The sequence below is a fragment of the Orbicella franksi genome, chromosome 7 (genome assembly GCF_964199315.1).
Source record: "Orbicella franksi chromosome 7, jaOrbFran1.1, whole genome shotgun sequence".
Lineage (NCBI taxonomy): Eukaryota > Metazoa > Cnidaria > Anthozoa > Scleractinia > Merulinidae > Orbicella > Orbicella franksi.
In genome coordinates this window covers 6,789,344-6,808,469 of record NC_138151.1, presented here as the reverse complement: position 1 = coordinate 6,808,469, position 19,126 = coordinate 6,789,344, and the positions used below count along the sequence as shown (strand labels likewise).

The following is a 19,126-nucleotide window of genomic DNA, read 5'->3' as shown; positions in this document are numbered from 1 at the left end:
ACGACAATAAAAACACATCCGTCAGCAACAACTGATCTGTTATATCCTTTGCTTTGTGAATGGCGGCGGATTCTTTTGAAACATGATGATGGCTTGCTGGGTGAGGTGAGGTGAGGTGAAGAACTGAAAAAAAAAAAAAAATCGGGCTAAAGGCAGTTGGAAATTGAATCTAGGATGTTTAGATGGCACGAAAACATAACAGATGGACGAGAACCATAAAAACTTAACTTGGTGAAACTTGGAAGTCTGAAGCACAAAACTGCTCACTTAGGCACACTTTTAATCTGTCCAAGAGGCTAAACGCGCCCCTGAACTGACGGAATTTTTAATGTTAATTCATGTTTCCCTTCAATGATGTATTGTTCATAACAGGATATGAAACCAAACTAATGTTTATGAAAATATTGATTGAATACAAATGTGACATTAAAATAACGGTTGGTCGATGAACTATTCCCAGCATGTGAAATAGTGATTCATTTTCCATGACAGACGAGGCTCTTCTGTTTATTTGTTTCTTCGCACGAAACAAAACCGCAATAACAAAGATTTCAAACCACACAGACAATTATAAACTTATGGGCGACACTCTTGTACAATGTTGGAAGATTTAAAAGTAATTATCTTGTAAGCAGAATAATCTCCTTGAAAGAATCTAATCCGAGATCTGTAGAGAAGATCTAGAGATAAGCAATTGCCAGAAACTATACATCTTCTTACAGAAGCAAATTCGAGACCCGTACGTGTCGTGCGTGATGTCCTCGATCCACGCGCGTAACTCACCTTGGCACAACTCCAGTGCTACACTGTTTTACAATCGCCCCATCTGGCGCTTTTCGACGCTATGGTGAGTGAGTACATGACCGAGAGAGTCTACTCGAATAAGCTTATTTAGAGGTTTTCATTGGCATTAACCCAGAGATTATCAGATGATATTCTTTTTCATTAATATATTTGATAGCCCGATTCTTTTCAGACCATTGCAAAAATCTTTCGAAATAAACTAAATTTAGCCTTCAAGACTATTCTTGAAACGCAAATTACCTTCGGTAAAAAGCCCCCCAAAAATAATGGCGCCCGAAAAATGAACCAACCAAAATATTCTTAGTTAGAGGACAATCTATATGGTACTACACAACGAATGCTTTGCTTAAAAGTACCGCTGACAAGGAAATGTAAGCACGGCGCAAAACCTCCAAATATGGAATTGACCTATTCAACCGTTGTACAACCGCCATTTTTGAAAAGGAAATTTCTTTGGGGTTCAGCAACAATTGAAGGCTAAAAGTTCTGTGAAAACTACGTCGATTTATTTAAGATTTTTCGCTGGATTTGAGAGAATAAGTGTAGACAGAATTACCTTGATAATACGGCGTTTTTAGGCGCAATGGATGCCGATAATTCGGGAAATCTGGACTCGTCCGACCATCAGAATTCTTCACGTGAAGGTGGGTTTGTAGATTTCGCTGTCAGTTTGACAGTGAGTAAACTAAGGATTATCCCTCCATTTACAGTTGAACGTTCCCATTTAAATGTCTATAGGAAAGTTATTTCTAGAAACTGCCATAATCTCGGGAAATATGCGTAAAGACAGAACATAATTATTAAATCTTAGTACAAAAATAGTTGCGCGAGCTCGTATGGTTCCATTCTTCGCTAGCTTAGTACCTTGTCTGAGATATTCAAGCTAGGACATTTAGAGATATTTAGAGATGTCTCAGAGGACCGAAGCAATTTTGTGAAACATTGTTTGGAAAATTATATCATCATCTATCGATAGACAACATGATCTGAAGACATAGGGAAAAAAGGAGTTAAAGCCGTTGGCTTAGAACTCATCAAAGTTTTACAACGAATTGGTTGTTTTAACTTTTTCCTGATATCGTAAGCTTATTGTGTATATTATATTTTATTGTTTGACCTCAAATTTTAGGAAGCAGCAGCTCCAGCTCCGCTATGGAAACTCGACTTTGTGTAGTGGGAAAAGAAAATGGAGAAAATAAAGAACTCATGCAAGCGATTGAGGTAATATTACAGCATTTTGTTGGAACAGTCTAGTTCAATAGGCTACATATCTGAAAGGAGCCTTGAAGTGTCTATAGGCGTATTGCTCCCCCCTCCAGGACTAGAAGGGGTTGAACTGTTAAACTGTATATTGAGACATTCAATTAAATTTTTCTTCTTGCATCTCTCCACTCCCCCACCTCTCTCCCCTATGGAGGACAGATTCCGACAGCCTAGTTTTTTGTTGTCGGCACCTTTGAAGTTTGGATCGAAGGGGTTAAAAATTTGTTGGACGGTTTTATGACTGGCTCTGTTGTCCTCCATAGGGGGTAGGGGGAATAAAAATATGGAATGCCCCATTTGTATAATTTTCAAGTTTAATGCTGCTCCCAGCATTGCATTTACATGTGGTAACCTATCAGTTCAGCAATCTATATGCTTTGTTGTTTATATATCTACGGTATATATTAGTAAAGTACAATGTGTCTTAGCTGAAAAATCGCACCCCTTATCCTTCTAATTTCAAGCCCAATGTACTGCACCAAAACTTAGACCATGGCCCCTAAAGAAATAGGCCCACAGTGACTGCAGCCTCAATGTAAGTTTATAGCGATCCTTCTCACCCTGTCATGTTACTGACATGAGAACTACAGTATGCTTTAGAAACATTTTATGCTACACAGATATGACAGTAACTTGTTGTTGTTTAAGATCTGATATCCTTTTCTTTCCTCTTTTCCTGTAGGCTCTTAATGTTCCTGTAACCATATCAGATAATGTCAAAGAATCATTACAAGCAGTAACTGATAACATTGAACTAGTCTTTGTATGTGACCCATTTGAAGGGGAAGACTTTGAGCTTTTACGCAAGGAGGAGCAAAGAATCATTGGACCTCCGATAGTGCATTCGTGCGCTAAGCAAGGACAGCCTTTACCGTACAATTCCAGACCTCTTTATTGTGCAGTGATGAGTAATCTTATCATATGTTTTACTGGATTTCGAAAGAAAGAAGAACTTGGACGACTTTGTAATCTAGTTCATCATATGGGTGGTAGTATACGACGAGAATTCAGTGGAAGGGTGACACAGCTTGTTGCCAACTCAATACATGGGCAGAAGTACAGAGTAAGTATGTGGTACACTGCATACAGATGGGTTCTTGATGAAGCGTGAGGTTGAAATGGCTGGATATTGCCAAAGTTAGTTCTTTTTAATGTTTGTGGACCTCAACTGCATCATGGTCCATAAACAGACAAAAATTGAAAATAACAAGGCTAAAATCCAGAGCCATCATTAATGGCCGTAAACCGCAACACCTGTTACGGCTGAGTATGTTTGATGAGCCCTTGGTGTTACAGCTGAAATTGTCTCTTGTTGATACAATTCAGCCACATTGTAACAAGCTTGTTGGAATGAAGATCGAGGCAACAGGTGTCTGGAAATTTAATGACAGCCCTGAACATCCAACCATTTTGACCATACAAGCTCTAGGTCATTAGAGCATTTATTGTTTGTCATGAAGAAAATGCTTTTCTTGCAGGACAGTAGGTAACCTCAAGTGGGCAAGATACTGCATCTTGCCTGCTGGTGGCTTGAGAAGCCTGAAGTACAGCACAGCATTTGATTTATCTTGCCTACTTGCAGACCTTGCCATATAATAAAACAATATCTTCCATCCTGGAAGATAGACAGACTTACCACTAATAAATGTTTCAACAGACTGCTTAAGAATTTAAAGTTTCAAATTGAACAATCATTTACTTGTGCATTAACCCTCAGGCTGCAGTGAGTCTTGGAACTACCATTATGACAGAACAATGGGTTGCAAAGTGCTGGGAAAGACGACATGAGATGTGAGTAAAAATGTTTTTTGGATGTTCAATACCAAAGTGAAATGGCCATAAAGTCCCAGTTATATGCAATTATTAGGTGACTCTACTAGGAGCCTACGTTAACGTAAAACTAGATGTAGCTTTGATATGACATCCATGGGTTGCAGTCCTCCAGAGGAAAAAAGATACATGTAGCAGCTGAACATTTTACTACTGATGGTAGCTTGCAAACCTAACACAACCAATTGGGCCCAAGGAAAGCCATACAGTATCAATGACGTGGTGTATGCTAGGTTTGAAGATTTTGGAACTTTTCTGTCTGTTTTTATAAGTATTTGGAAGGTTTCCGTGCCCTTAGAAACATGGGTTATTTGTTAATTACCAGTTGCCATCTTTTTTCTTACGAATGGAGGATTAGAAGTTTAAGCAGCCCGATTGTCTTTTACAGTTTCTCGTGAGGAAAGAACTCTTGAGCACAAACTGAGACACTTCAGTTCTCTCACAGATGCACAGGGTTTGTACAGTGTCTGGAATATTAAATGGTAAATTTGCAAACAGTTTTTCGAGGCCTGCCAGAGTCTAGAAAATAAAGATCACACCTGAAAATTGGAAGGACATGTGGAGTTTATGTTTTTGCCAAGCTGCAGCAAGTTTGCCAGCTAGTCAAATTTCAAATTTGCCTTGGTCAAAATGTTCAATGGCAGAATTTGGAGGACTCTCCCCATGTTACCCAGGTACATGTGTGTCCACATTGCACCATGAGGGCTGTAGGTTCACAATGCAAGTTACAGTACATGCACGGTTATTAATTATATTTTGGTTACGTTTTGAGGAAATCTACTTGTTGTTTGACTCTGGAAAAAGAAAATTACTTGATATAATGATTGGAAAATGTACAAAATAGGTCTTGAATTCTGCATACATTTAAAATAATGTATAGGAACGCTGTTGGGAATATTACTTTTAAAAAAAATTGTTAATTTTCTTTTGTAGTGGAGCAAATGCAATGGATGATGGAATGGTAAGTTTTTTCCTCTGATAGTTAAAGAAAAGCCAACAGATCAGAAGTGATCAGATTCGTCTCAATTTGCAGTCAGCTGCAGATTCTTGTGCATGAGCAGTCCACTATAGCAAATATTTCAGCACACTTTAGAATCTTGAGCAGTCTGCCTGTTGCCAGCATCTTGTAAGTAGGTCTTAATCTTCCAGAAATTTCCACCCTTGATCTCAAGCCGCAGCAAAGACCATTAGGCTACCACGCAGACAATGTTGACTTGTTTAATTTGTCACAGGAAAAATTCAAGATGATGCCATTTCATAGATGTTTTCTCAGTTTCCATGGATTTTCTGATGACGAGAAAAAACACATGGAAGAATCCACAGAGCAGCAAGGTACTAATAACTCCTGCTCAGTTCTAATACATTCCCTGTAAAAGATAAGGCAATTTTAATACCTCTTTGCTAGCAACTTAGGTGCAAAAATCTCCCTTCAGGTCTAGGGAGACATGCTTCTGCAGACCCCATCTTGTTTCTCTGGAACACGTCGTAGACTTGTTTATAGGTGGATTTTGTGACAATTGGCAGAAATAAAATTGTTAACAGCATGTAAAGAAAGCTATGTCTCATGACCTGAGGCTAGTGCAAGGGTTTCATGAACGTTTTCAGCAGGTCAGAGAGCAACGGGTTTTCACAGACTGGCAAAACATTTTGAAATGAACTTCTTTATGAGAAAACTTACCTCAAGATGGTTGGTAATTGGTTTTCTTGATGCACGCTCCACAGAGCCATTATGCAATTATTTTGACAACATTGCCTTCTAGGTGGGGTGCCCGTGGAAGCCAGTGATAGTCGCTGTACACATCTTGTTGTGGAAGACAGTGTCACAGAGCTACCAAGTGGTTTAGTGGACCAGTCTCATTGTCAAGTTGTTAAGCAGGAGGTATGTCTACGTGTGTTGAACTCTAGAACTGCAACTGCTGTTGAGAAAAAAAAAACCACCAGGATTGTGAGAAAGTTTTGAACTTAAGGTGGCTATTATGTTGTCGATGGAGTAGGTAGCTGGTTTGCCACCATTTTCTCAAGAATGCAGTAAATATCCCAACAAAGTAGACAGCTGAGACCACGAGGCAGATGATGATTTTGCCAGTAGTCAGCTAATTTTGTCAATCCTGACTACCGCATAGTAAATGTTGATCTTGTTGTTATGAGTACTCATGGGATGGGAGAAGAAAATTTTTCAAGGCAGGGTGTCGACAAGGAATTCGAACGGGTCAATTCCCACTGCTCCCACCAAATTATATTAATTTGCTGGGTCATGAAGTTGACCTTGTAGGGTTTTTGATCTGAGAACCCTCTCTTCTCTGGAAGACTTCAGTACATGTATGGACATACGAAGACAAGCCCTTCAACTTTGTATACAAAAATTTGTAAACTGACACATTCATGTTAGTAACTCTTATGATACTTCTTTGGTAATTTTATATTTATAATTAACGAGTGCATGAGAGGAACAATTTATTTGATTCTTAAGCTTGTGGTCTTAATTGACTTGCAGTGGTTCTGGGCCAGTATTCACATGGATGCATGTGCAGATGAGTCATTTTATCACTTCATTGCTATGGTGAGTACTAACAGGCAGACAGGCAGACAGACAGACTGACAGACAGACAGACAGACAGACAGACAGAGTAATTGAACATTACTTCAAAAACATTGGTTACTCCCACAAGTGACAAAATTCATTTTTCTTTAAAATCGCAAATTTATTTCTACAAGAAAAGTTTCATCCTCAGATGAGCTTGAGCTACCTTGTACATGTATGTTAAGTTGCTTTACTGACTTGGGTGTTGACTTTTGGAGAAAAAATTCAAAGAGGAGCAATTATGCTGTTTAAAGAACATTTCCTCAAATCTGACCCTTAGTTGTGGTCTTAGCAAGTTGTAACTTTGTAACTTTAACCAGGGAACATTTAAAAGCAACCCTGAAATGCTAAAACCGTCCTGTTGACAGCGATTTGATTGCACCCACACATACACTGAACTATGAAGCTGTTTCATCTGGAAGTGTCATTTGATAGGTTATTGTCCTGTTGTATCTATTACCAGGACCCCTCTGTGACCACCTCCCAGCAAATCACACCAGTTGGCAGTCGAAAGAGGAAACGCCGCAAACTCAAGGACTCAGACCTCAGTGACTTGCTCTCCCCAGAGTCCCCTCTGTTCCGTACAAAGCGTAAGAGTGGCGACCTGTTGTCTGTTTCCGCTTCTCTTCTGGACAACACCTTAGTGTCACCTGCCACGCCCAAAGGTAACACGCTTTACCAACTTCTGTCCCTTACTACATTCTCTATTTTCTAATTGCCCATAATTCACGCTGTTTGCCCCCCACATTTACACAAAATATTGTTGTGAAATGCTTTTGGGAGGCCCGCATATTCCCAAGAGCATTTCACAACAATAGTTTATGCAAAATTTGGGAGGCAAACAGCGTGAATTACGGCAATTGGAAAATAGAGAATTCAATTTGTAGGGCTCCTTGATTAACCTTTTGGCTTCTATTAAATCTCATCAGTCAAACTAAAGCTTAAACGGTTGTTTACAATTTACCCAAAAATTCCGTAAATTTCGATCAGAATGTAAATGATAAGACAATTTTGGCTCGACCAACCGAAAAATTTCCGAAATAAACGCAACCCCTGTGAAGGGAGTCCAAAATTTTCAGCCAAAATATCCGAGTCAAAAATGTGCTTACTATTTGCAATTCTCCACCGTCATGTTGGAATAATGATCAGGTCGAACTCGTCTTTTGTCTCTTTCGGTAACTTGGGTATTTTGGGTAAATAGTAAATGGCCAATCCAAACGGAGCTTACCATGCGGCATTTTTGCTTACCATTTGCTCAACCGTTGACGAACGAAAATGATAATTGACCGATGTCTCCTACATATCTATACAACCATCTTTCCGATGTGTGAATAACTGTTTGCACCAGCAGTGTATAATGAACTCGCAATACAGCTCTGTTTCCTTTTGTATCGTCCCTCTACAGAGACCCCAAGCGGTACCATCTCCCCTCTCAGCACACCCATCCCAGGTCCCCCAAAACCTCTGACTTCACGGCAGCAAGTGGCCATGGAACTTCTACAGACAGAAAGGAACTACGTGGAGATTCTTACAAACATCCTCAAGGTATCAAAATGGCTGCGGCTTGCTGAACGGGTCATTTTAAGATAAAATGTCATAGGTTTGGATTTTTGTATACTTTCACCCGCAGCTAGTGATTTTAAGAAGACGTGGCTTAAGGAAAGGTGTGACCCAACTTTATTAAAGGGGCTTTGTTAAAGTTGGTTTGGACAGCGACTGGGCAAAGCATACAAAAATTATTACAATGCTCATTGTCACAGCCGGCGTTATATAAAAACGTCTAAATTCAGAAGTTCACTCTACTTCGTGAAGGGCTTGCTACGACAAAACCTTTCCGAGGCTTGTTCATTTCAGGTACGTGGCACTTGGTCGAGGAAGTTTCTCATGCGACTAGTGTCCGCTGTAAATTGCCAGGGAAATTTCGTCGTGTGATAGCGCCTGTTAAACTTAATTCGTGTTTCATTTCTGATTTCTCAAGCGCCTTATTTCATTTAGGTTTTCAAAGAGCCACTTGAAAAGGAACCGCGGGGTGGATCAATCATTTCTGCTGAAGACATCAAGACGATCTTTGGTCGTTTACCAGGCATTTTGGAGGTTCACAATAAAATCATGGTGAGATATCCCGCAACAGCGAATTAGAAGAAAACTCGCGGTTTTGTTTGTTGTGTGTTGCGCAGTTTAAAAGACCGTTTATAGTTCGTAGAAAACCAAACAAAAATTTAATAGAATGATTCGATCGAAAATGACAGGAACGTTTAGGAACTGAAGCAAAATTGACTGGACATGTAATTGAGGTTTTTAACAGGATTTGATATTTTATAAAGGTTTTATTCCGCGAGAAATCCAGGGAACGTTCAACAAGGTCAGAGAGAAGCCAGTATTTACATGTATGTTCCGTGTTAACCGTAGAAGTATCTTAATTAAATAATTAATGCTCTTGAAGATGAATCCCTAGGACCTATCACGAAATTTTTAAAAGATTTTGTAAGTTATGCAAAAGCCACTCGAAGGCATCTCTGTCAGCCTTGCTTTTTAATTTTTTGGCTACTTACCGCAGTATTTTTCTTATGATGTAAGGTCTATGATGTGAGTAACTTGTTTTGTTTGTGAGTATTGCACATATTCTCTTCTTTGCAGAATGAACTTGAAGTGCTAGTGAATGAATGGAAAGAGGACAAATGTATCGGGAACATCATTATTAACCACGTAAGCGATTACTTTACAAGAAAAGCCATTGGTAAACTATCCTCCCTACCCTTTTCTTTCGCCCGCTTGATTCCCATTCCCCCTCCTCCCCCTCCCCCCTCCCCCCTTCCCCCCTCCCCCTTCCCCCCTCCCCCCAATTCCATTTCCGATAGAGTCTGAGATTCGGTCAGAAAAATGCCACACTGCTTGGCGCAGCTCTCTGTTATCTCTCTGATTGGTTGCCCGCTCGATTTTCAATTTTCGCGCGTAAGTAACAACGTCATCAATAGAGAATTCCTCGGGTCAAACCTAAGACCTCCCTCTCACGGGGCAGACTGACTTGACCGCGCAAGTGACAATGAAAGAAAACTCTTTACTATGGCTGTTGGTTCTGTGTGCGATTGCTAAATACTTTAGTATCAGACTTGCCAGTTTTAGAGAACCGCTCTGTTTGGTTTTGATTTCCTCAGGCTGAAGACATGGTTAAAGTTTATCCACCGTTCGTGAACTACTTTGAGATGACGAAAGAAACCGTGGCGAGGTGTGATCGAGATGTTCCAAGATTTCACGCCTTTTTGAAGGTAAAGAACGCTGTCCTCACCAATGAGCCTGCCCATAGGCTACCCGTCGTTCTCATAACTGTAAGCCAGCATCAAGTGAACGACATTTTACGATAACTGCAGAAATTCTCGCGCGCTCATTGGCTAATTTTCATTTTCAATAAGCGGACAGACACAGACATGAATTTATAAGACACGATGCGTCAGCGAGCGAGAGCAGAGAAGTTCAACAATGAATTTCGTCATAACATTGTCAAAGTAGTCTGCGGAACCACTCGACTATCGCCTCACGGGTCCACAGCTACTTTGACAATGTTATTGCGAAATTCGTTGTCAATAACAAGACAGACGCATGAAAAACGGACGTCAATTTGTTAACTCCCATATGTCGGAGACGCCACCGGTTATTTACAAGGAAATTTCCGTCCGCAACGCGGGCTGATTGACTGTTCATTTGTTGTGTAACTTGTTTTACCAGGCATGTCTTAGCAGACCGGAATGCGGGCGACAGACCTTGGCTGAACTTCTCATCAGACCGGTTCAAAGACTGCCAAGCATGAATTTACTTCTTTCAGGTAAACAGAACTGATTAAATTAAAGCCCAGCAAACACTGAGCCAAACTTGGTGAGTAAACGTAAAACACAACCCAACGTCTTTCAACTTGCTTAAATGTTTTACAGATCCCCACGAACCACGAGTGGTTTTCATTTTAAAAACGCTTGTGACTGTCCCTACCACCCATCCCGACCGGGATCGTCTCCATTGTGACGCCTCGATAGTCTTTCAATATGATCGTCTTTGCATCTTAGTCCTTTTTGGAAACGACTGAAGCGATTGATCAGTTAATTTTTTCCCATTTATCCTTCGATTTGATGCTTCATGTTTGCACGTTGCTATCAAACGTTGTGGCTTGGAATTAATCAATTTAAGTGGTTTTAGTTCCGAAAAATTGACTGGGATTCTGGTTTCTCAGATCTTCTGAAACACACAGACAAGAAGAACCCCGATCACTCAGCCCTTGGCAAGGCAGTGGACTCACTCAAGAACGTTACGACGTAAGGCTGTTATTAGATGTAATTGTAGAAATAGGAATCCTATAGAATACTGTAGACTGCGGGCAATGTCTCTTTTGCTCGAAAATCCGTGGGGAAGAACGCAAAAACGACCGCTCACTTCTGTTGAGCTCTTCTTTGCGTTCTTCCCCACGGATTTTCGAGTTAAAGAGAGACTGCTGGCAGTCTAAGAATACCGGTATCCTCGAAAATGTACCTCGAACAAAAGAACATTGACCAGCTCCTTTAAACGTGATTCAGAGAAGCTCAAATCATAATTTTATAGCACAGTAAATGGTTTAAACCCAGGAGTATCAGCACGAACTATTTTTCAACGACTGACTCTGGAAAGCGGGTACACCAACTAAAGAACAAAAGCGTCTCACAGATGCTAACAACTACCAACACCATATAAACAACTTATTTACGACATAAACAAACCCGACGGACGGACCTCAAACAGAACGACGTAATTGACCAGCAATAGATGGATCGAAACTGACCAATGAGTATCTGGCAACCTTTACACGGGTCTTTCAGCCAATACCATTACGGCCGAACTGACCAATCACTTTCAACGGACCAGACTTAAGACACCATCGACAGGCAAGTATTTTTCATTTGACCGTGAAAAAGAAGTTCGCTTAACAGTTCTTTTCAGAACTACCTCCACCGAGACGATTCCTCTATACGCACAATGAATTCCCCAAATCAGAAAACCCAGTAACAATGGATTAATGATGAAGAACAACACTCGACAACTGATTGAAATCAATTCTGAGGACTAAACATGTCGAGGATGAAAATGGATCGCAATGTGTTGCAGAAGGAGCAAATTGGGAATACGTGACTGACGCTCGCGTTTACACATTTTGCCCATATTTCTGTAAAATTTAACAGCAACAAGCTTTATTACCAAATAGAAAAAAGAAGTTAAACTTTACAATATAATATATTAATACAAAAAAGAGGTAATGTTTACTCAGGATAACTATAAAGCTAATCGAGCTGAGTAAAACTGAAGTAATGTTTAAGTACAGGAGGTAGGTTGGCACTAAAGCTTGCTGAAAGCAATTAATTAGTCAATAAAAGAGAGACGAAAAGAAGAAATAAATAAATAAATAGATAAATAAAAATAAATAAATAAAATAAATAAACAAATACCAGTTGAAAACTCATGAACAGTAAGACTGTAAGATGTTTAGCTTGACTTTGTTTTTAAACGTTTTAAGGGTAGGTGTTTAATGCTTAACAGTGCTACAGACTATATCTAATATTGGTAATATTCCACACTTATCTAATTCTGACCCTGAATCCAACACACCTTTTCCAACCTTTTCCTTCGCCAAAAACTGTTATTAATTTAGCAAATGCCCGATATCTGCTCCGCTTTATACATCATACCTTTGTGATCGTGCTTAATGAGTGTTTAGCTTTTCTTCTCTCTAGCCATATCAACGAAGACAAACGAAAGACAGAAGGTCAAGTCCAAATGTTTGAAATCCTCCGAGACGTCGATGGCTGCCCTGTGAGTATGACTAATTTTCATTTTTGAGATATTTATAATTGGTCTGTTGTGGTTTAAACGCTTTTCATGTCTTATTTTACGTTTCATTCTTATCTTCCTTTTCACAGGCATACGTACTGTCTTCACACCGTGTTTACGTGTCCAAAGCCGACACGTTTGAACTGAGCGACACGATCTGTGGTAAAGGAGAAGCTGTGACTATATTCCTCTTTAATGATAGTCTGGAGGTAAGTTTTAAAACATCATGAGTGTAGAGAAGTAAAAAGCTTATACTCGGGAACAATCGACGGTTTCCTAAGTTCCCGAAGAGTTTTCGATTCTTTGTTACTAGTGCTTACCAATCTAAAATAGCACGAGTACTCCAAGAGTTTTCAGGTAACCCTATTCGCTACCGCTATTAGCTTACGACACGTTGCTTAGCGACAGTCTTTCTGAGGACCGCTGGCCAGCCAGTTCTCGGAGATGAGCGCTATAATTGTGTTACTTGCAGGTGACAAAACGGCGAGGCTTGAAAGTGATGAACAACGTACCGCTCCCCATGAAAAGCCCGGCAGGGCGCACGCCGCAAAAGGCCTACAAACACGTGAAGTTCATGCCCCTGGCACATGTCAGACGCGTGGTGGACATCCGGGATAATGATGGTAAGAAGTGCACCACCAGAGTTAAATAAAACTTACCTTACCAAGTCATTCACGTCTTTTTGTTTATTTTCCAAACTTCCCAGTGAATCAGAGATGCAGAAACGGCAAGTACAATTTATCGGCGTGAGATTATTTGATTCCAGAGCCTTTTCCGTCACAGCAATCAAGAATATTTTGTTTTTGTTGTCTTTTTCGTTGATTATTGGCAACTATACAACTTACATGTACACCAACTGTATATCTCTAAGTCTCCATCGTCGATAGCTCTGCTTTTCACATTAAAATATTTGTGTTGTGTCTTGTTTTTTCTTTCCTAGATTGTCAAAATCTGTTTGGAATCATCTATCGCTGCCCTCAGGAAATGAAAGAGACGCTTCTGATGTTCAGACTGGTAGGGGAAGATATGAACAAATCAGAATGGCTTCAAAACCTCACTACGGAACTAGCCAATACCACTTGCACTGCAGACAAGGTAAGACCTGGACACTAAACCTTACCTACCACTCCCATCCTGCGCTAAATTGTCTTGGATCACGTATCATGAAACTTAACTGCCATATTATTGCTTTACAGGAGAATTTTCTGACCACAGTTGACCCACAGGAACTGATGTTGTCAAAAAGCGATATGTCAAACGGAACTCTCAGTAGAGCTGTCAGGTAAGCAGTTAGGCCTCGAACATTGCTCGTTAGCTATTTTCTATCTCTATCCGTGGTTTGTCGGGCGAGACAAAGTACAGTAAAGAAAAAAAATGTATGAACCCTGTATTACGAATGTGAAACTCTCGGCTTTTTGGTGAAATTTCGACCAATATGATCTCGACGTGCGTTTCTGTACTATCAAGTGGTTTTTTTTTTTCCTTCAGTCGTGGATATAATCAATTGTAAGTTTATTCTAAGTTGTAATACACTGTTTGTTTTCGTCGCCATCAACACAGGGTGGCGAAAAGGACAACAAGAAAGGTCAGCCGAGCGTTTTCAATGAACAAAACACCCAAACGAGCAGGAGGAACCATAAGACGTTCGGTATCCACGTAAGTTTCCAACAGTTAAGGATGTGTTTAAAAAAAAAAAAAAACCTTAGTGAGAGTTGCGGTCACGGGTCTTCTCATGGTTAGTGCGCTCGTCTCCGGATCGAGCGGTCCGGGTTCAAGCCCTGGTTGGACACATTGTGTTGTATTCTGGGGTGGGACACTTTACTCTCACAGTGTCTCTCTCCACCCAGGTGTATGAATGGGTACCGGCGAATTTAATGCTGGGGGTAACCCTGCGATGGACCAGCATCCCGTACAGGGTGGGGTAGAAATACTCCTAATCACTTCATGCTACAGAAACCTGAGATAAGCGCCGGCCTGATGGACAACTTGACTCGCATGCAGACTCAACTATTAAAAAAAAAAATGCTTGTTGTTGTTTTTTTTTTATCGATATTAATCAGCTCTTTTTGTTACTTTTTCAGTTCATCACCAACAAGGCGATTTTCTTGCACAAGCCCTCTCGGTGTATCAACGCGAAACAATCAAGCCTGCTTCCAGGGGGGTAGGGTGAGGGCAACAAGTGTAGGAGCCGAACCCATGAGCCCGTCATAAACACGTCAGCGTCTGTGGTATCAAAAAGGATTTGACCTTCAGCTAAATATTCATGCTCTAACAATTTCAGTGACAGAAAAAATTTCTTCCACCTAAGGGAAAATTGAGAAATAAATTAATGCAAGCGATTTACTATTCCAGGGTCGAAGAAGGGATGAAATGAATGAGTTGCCAGTAATCGGATACCCATGTTTGCGCGAAGAACTCGGATCGTCAGGGGGCAAACATCGCTAGTCCCTAGAAGGAAATGTATGGCGAAAAGTTGTTTCGAGGTACAAGAAAACGATTTTTGAGAGAGATCAACGCTTTTTCGCCGTCGTTTTTAACGCGAATGGATTTGGGCAATGTTGATATGTGGAATACGTAAGTTTTTGTTTGAATAACCGTGAAATATGCGACAAAATCTACCGATAAACACCGTTGCTTGCGTGAGGTTTAGTGCGAAATTTACATCGCGTAATGGTCTGAAAATATTACAAAATTAATTAGGTATAAATCGAGAGGAAATAACCCAGTAAAGTCTTTTAAGTCGTGTACAGGCTACTTTTTGCTTATTTGAAAGCTAATAATACTGGAAATAAGCCCGGTGGCGATCATTGTACTATCTGGGGTTGATTTAATGACAAATGAGTCCGCGCGACTCATGCTGTGTGGCTACTGTGTTGCTCAAAGCCTTTGTTTTGCTTCTAAAAGCACGTATTTCAGTGATTTTCCTTTTCTATAACAGATCGAGGGTGGCTCCTTGAATATATCACTGAGTATTTGTATTTAAAAGTGCCATTTGTGCGTGATTATGCTTTCCAAAGTTTGGTATTGACGGTTGAGTGAAATTGCCTGACACAAAGGGCAGTAGTTCCTTCTGCAATTTTCGATTTCTGTTTTAGAGCTTCTTTTCTGTCTTTATATTTAACTTCTCGGAGGGTCTTTTCTACCATTTGCTCCGGGTAGCCTCTCGAGATCAGGCGTGTATTGAAATTTTCAATATTCTCTTCAATATATTTCACAATAAACCTCACGCAAGCAAAAGGGAGTTTATCGGTAAATTTGATTACTTATTTCACGGTTATTCAAACGGCAACATACATTTTCCACGTATCAACATTGCCAAAATTCATTTGCGTTAAAACAACGGCGGAAAAGCGTTGATCTCTCCCCAAAACCATGTTTTTGGGCGTCGAAACAACTTTTCGCCATACATTTCCTTCTAGCGACTTGCAATGTTTGCCCCCTGACGATCCCAGAGTTCTTTGCGCAAACACGGGTATCCGATTACTGGCAACTCATTCATTGTACCAGTCAACATAACTTCATTGCTTGTTATAACGAGTTACTTACAGAACAAGCAATGATGCAAGTGCATCTAAAATTACGCTGACCATCATTCAACTGTTTGCTTATCGTGTGCTAAGATTCGAACCACAAAGCTCTGTGTTTCCTCTGAGTTTACGAGGAATATCTCCTTTGCTGTGCTAGGTTGTAAGGACGTTTAAGAGAATGAGTAACGTTTTTGACAAAAAAAATCCTTCAAACTTTGCTTCACCAGGAAAGGTTGTGTTGCATACTGAGCTTTTCAATGATGGATTAAAACGAGGCATTTATCGTACGAATGCGATCAAAAAAAACAGTAGTAGAATACGATTTGGAGGAGTCGATTGTATAAAATTCTGGCGACCAGGAAAATCGTCTGCCAGGGAAGAGAACGGAAGAGCAGTTTAGTTTGTTTGGGGAGACTAAACATTTTCTTATGTTTTCCAACGGAAAAGTAGCACTTAGCTTAGCTGACAAGAAGGCCCTTGTCCTTTCAGTGATCAGTAAGGCCTTCTTTCTTCGCCGGTCGCGAAGCACAGATTCATTTGTCTGTAAATTAGATAAAACAAGGCTAGTTAGAGGCGCCATTCTCATTTTGTGGAAGATTATAAGAGATTAACAAGAGATAATTTAATTGTAACCTTTTTTAGCGTTAGTTTATGAAGTTTAGCTAAGATTTTTAGGGCCTGTTTACAAGGAGGGAGTGTTACCCTAGCAAGCGGGTTAACCCTAGCCGGAGGGCAAAAGATAGCCGAGTTTAGAAGCAAAATTTCACGGGCAGGGTAACCCTACAACCCGGGACAACTTAATGCGCGGTTGCAATCAAAGGGTCTGGAAACAAGTAGAAAGTTAACCCGCCTGCCAGGCTAACCCTAGCACGCAGATAGGGTAACCCGCCTACCCGACTAACCCTGGCTGCCTTGTAAACACGACGAAGGAAAAAAAGAGGAAATGTGTGAGTGCAAGGGTAACCCGCTTGCTAGGGTAACCTCTCCTTGTAAACAGGCCCTTAGTAGGGCAGGAGACTTTTTCAGCCATGTTAGAAACCCTTGTTTATAACTGGTTGGTTGAAAAAGGAATGAAGTAAGTGGTCTCTAGAGTATTTGAAGAACCTTAGTAATCATATGTAATGCGGTTTTTCCAATGACTTTGGGAATTTTGTTGTTTTTGCCATTTGCGTCGTGATACACTTGAACAATCTCGGAACATGCTCAGAACAAACTTGCAACATGCTCAGAACAAACTTGGAATTTGCTTGAACTCGAAGAAGTGACCAGACTTCCTCTTTGCCCGATTTCCCGCGCTTGCCATAACTTTTATGTTTTCTCCAGCGTTTTTGATCGGTTACAACACTTTTGGTTGTTCCTTGACTCCTATGTTGTCCGAGTTTGAAGCGAAAATATGCCAGACGTCCGTGAGAAAATGTTAGTAAAGGCCGCAGCAGTGGTAAACCAAGTTATTAGGCGATAAAGTAGGTAGATAACACTTTCTATGCATTTGTGGCGCTTAATTTTCGGTGACTTTTTTTAACTTAGAACTTGAAAGAAAGGAGTATTTCCAAAAGAAATGAGACGTTATTAAACGGCTGCTTTAGGAATCTCGTTCCCAAAGGTCACGATCCGTTTGCGCGCGGGCTCTGGAAAAAAATCTGCAGTTTTTGGCGGGAACTGCGCGCGTGCAGTGCCTTTGACCGCTGTCGGTTTGGTTTTTTCCCGCCTTTTTCACTGATGCTACAAGTCACATGCTGATTGGTTTAGAGTTCAATATATGTTCCGTTTGACGACAGTCCTTGGAAAACCGCTGAAAATGATTAAGAAGATTACATTTCTCTACTTTTAAAAGGAGATTCAATGTAAAGAACTTGTGGATGGAAAGGAGAACGATGAAAGTATTTAACTGATTGAAAGACTATTCATGCTTGTAATTGCATGTAACGCAGAAATGTAACGAGTCTGTAAATATGTTGTTTAAAATATTAATAGATAATTATGATTAAATAAATCACTTTTTGTGGTATCACATCCTTAGTTGTTGCTTCTAAACACATTTCTTGTTATTGTCTTGCTTGATTGCCTTGGCAGTAACTTACCCTTTCTTCATACAGTACACCAATATTCTGTTAATGCAGTGAAAGTCCGAAAATATGCTCCCAAATCTTAGACGCAAAAGTCCGTTCAAGAATTAACCATGTCAAATAATTGCCATTTCGTAGGAGGTGTAATAGACGAATTCGGCTAACGTTTTTGCATCTTTGTTGCCACCCAACTCACATCGTCTATATGCATGTGAGAGGGTCGTCAACATACCAAAGTTTTCGGGTTTGACTCTAAGTGTTGACTTAGATTTTTGGTAGAAAAAAATGAGAAGGGAAATATAGTTAAGCATTGTTGCATGGCATCGATCGTTTACGAAAGGGAAAAACGTTTCTCCCCGCCCGTGACTAATCTCATATAGGGATACATTTGACAACAACTTGACTCAGCAACTGAGGAAGTGTACAAAGCTTCCGCGAACTCTGCGAGAGGGCTCCTCCAGGGAAAATAAAGTAGCCACGCGAAGAGCCTGCTCGCAGACTACTGCGAACAGATTTGTTCAGAATAAGAAAGCGCCAACACCACTCCAGGAAACTTAAAACACATCACATTCATTCTCACCTTGTATCGCTGTGCGTACTACGTCAAACACGAGAGAAAGTGTTTCATCGGGATATCCAAACACTGAGAAGAGAGTTGAAAATACGACACGCTGCAAAGTAGTTTTTAACGAAATTCGAAGTGTTTGGATGGCCAATGAAACAGTCTCAAGTATTTGGTATATCTTCTCAATCGAAACAAAAACTAAAGAGTAAACGGAGAAGTAAAATCGTCAAAATCTATGACCGGCTATCCAAACCTTCACGATTGTGATTTTCTTTGTTTTAACTTGATGAATTGTTAATGAGTTTGAGAAGCCACAATCATGTGCAGATGGCTGAAAAGACTTCAACACGAGATTTCACCGACAAAGGGATGTCAATTTCTCCGCCAATTCCTTACGTTTGCTTGCGATTGCAGCCTAGAAAAGGGTTCAGCGAGGACGGTAAACTTTTCAAGATGATTATATATGCGTTATAAAACCCAAAACTCCTGAAAATCGGCATAGACGAGGTCAAACAAACAACGAGCTTGCCACAGTTAACAATTTTTAATGTGCCTTCAATGCCGTACAACGTTACAAATATGTCACTAAATATGATGTATAATGTCCACATAATCAGGTAACAACAAAAGTAAAAAGAGACGGCAT

At 40.3% G+C, this 19,126-nt stretch overlaps 1 protein-coding gene across 1 annotated transcript; it reads left to right on the top strand.

The window, feature by feature from the left end:
• The first annotated feature begins 171 nt into the window (after positions 1 to 171).
• Positions 172 to 17,857, top strand: LOC145493055 (protein ECT2-like). The gene is made up of 22 exons (XM_081472460.1): positions 172 to 1,448; positions 1,934 to 2,025; positions 2,750 to 3,130; positions 3,785 to 3,858; positions 4,831 to 4,858; positions 5,130 to 5,229; positions 5,658 to 5,776; positions 6,392 to 6,457; positions 6,942 to 7,143; positions 7,884 to 8,023; positions 8,474 to 8,590; positions 9,116 to 9,184; positions 9,634 to 9,744; positions 10,202 to 10,298; positions 10,698 to 10,779; positions 12,226 to 12,304; positions 12,412 to 12,531; positions 12,795 to 12,945; positions 13,263 to 13,417; positions 13,519 to 13,604; positions 13,883 to 13,978; positions 14,404 to 17,857. Exons 1-22 carry the CDS (start codon positions 1,388 to 1,390, stop codon positions 14,531 to 14,533), a joined length of 2,556 nt encoding a protein of 851 aa, XP_081328586.1. The 5' UTR covers positions 172 to 1,387; the 3' UTR covers positions 14,534 to 17,857.
• The last annotated feature ends 1,269 nt before the right edge of the window (positions 17,858 to 19,126 follow it).

Bases quoted from the DNA above. Each gene is read 5' to 3' on its own strand.
- LOC145493055 (XM_081472460.1), top strand. From the start codon at position 1,388: ATGGATGCCGATAATTCGGGAAATCTGGACTCGTCCGACCATCAGAAT. The intron at 8,591-9,115 runs GTGAGATATCCC...TCTTCTTTGCAG, and splicing joins AGGTTCACAATAAAATCATG to AATGAACTTGAAGTGCTAGT. The intron at 12,946-13,262 runs GTAAGAAGTGCA...TTTCTTTCCTAG, and splicing joins GGACATCCGGGATAATGATG to ATTGTCAAAATCTGTTTGGA.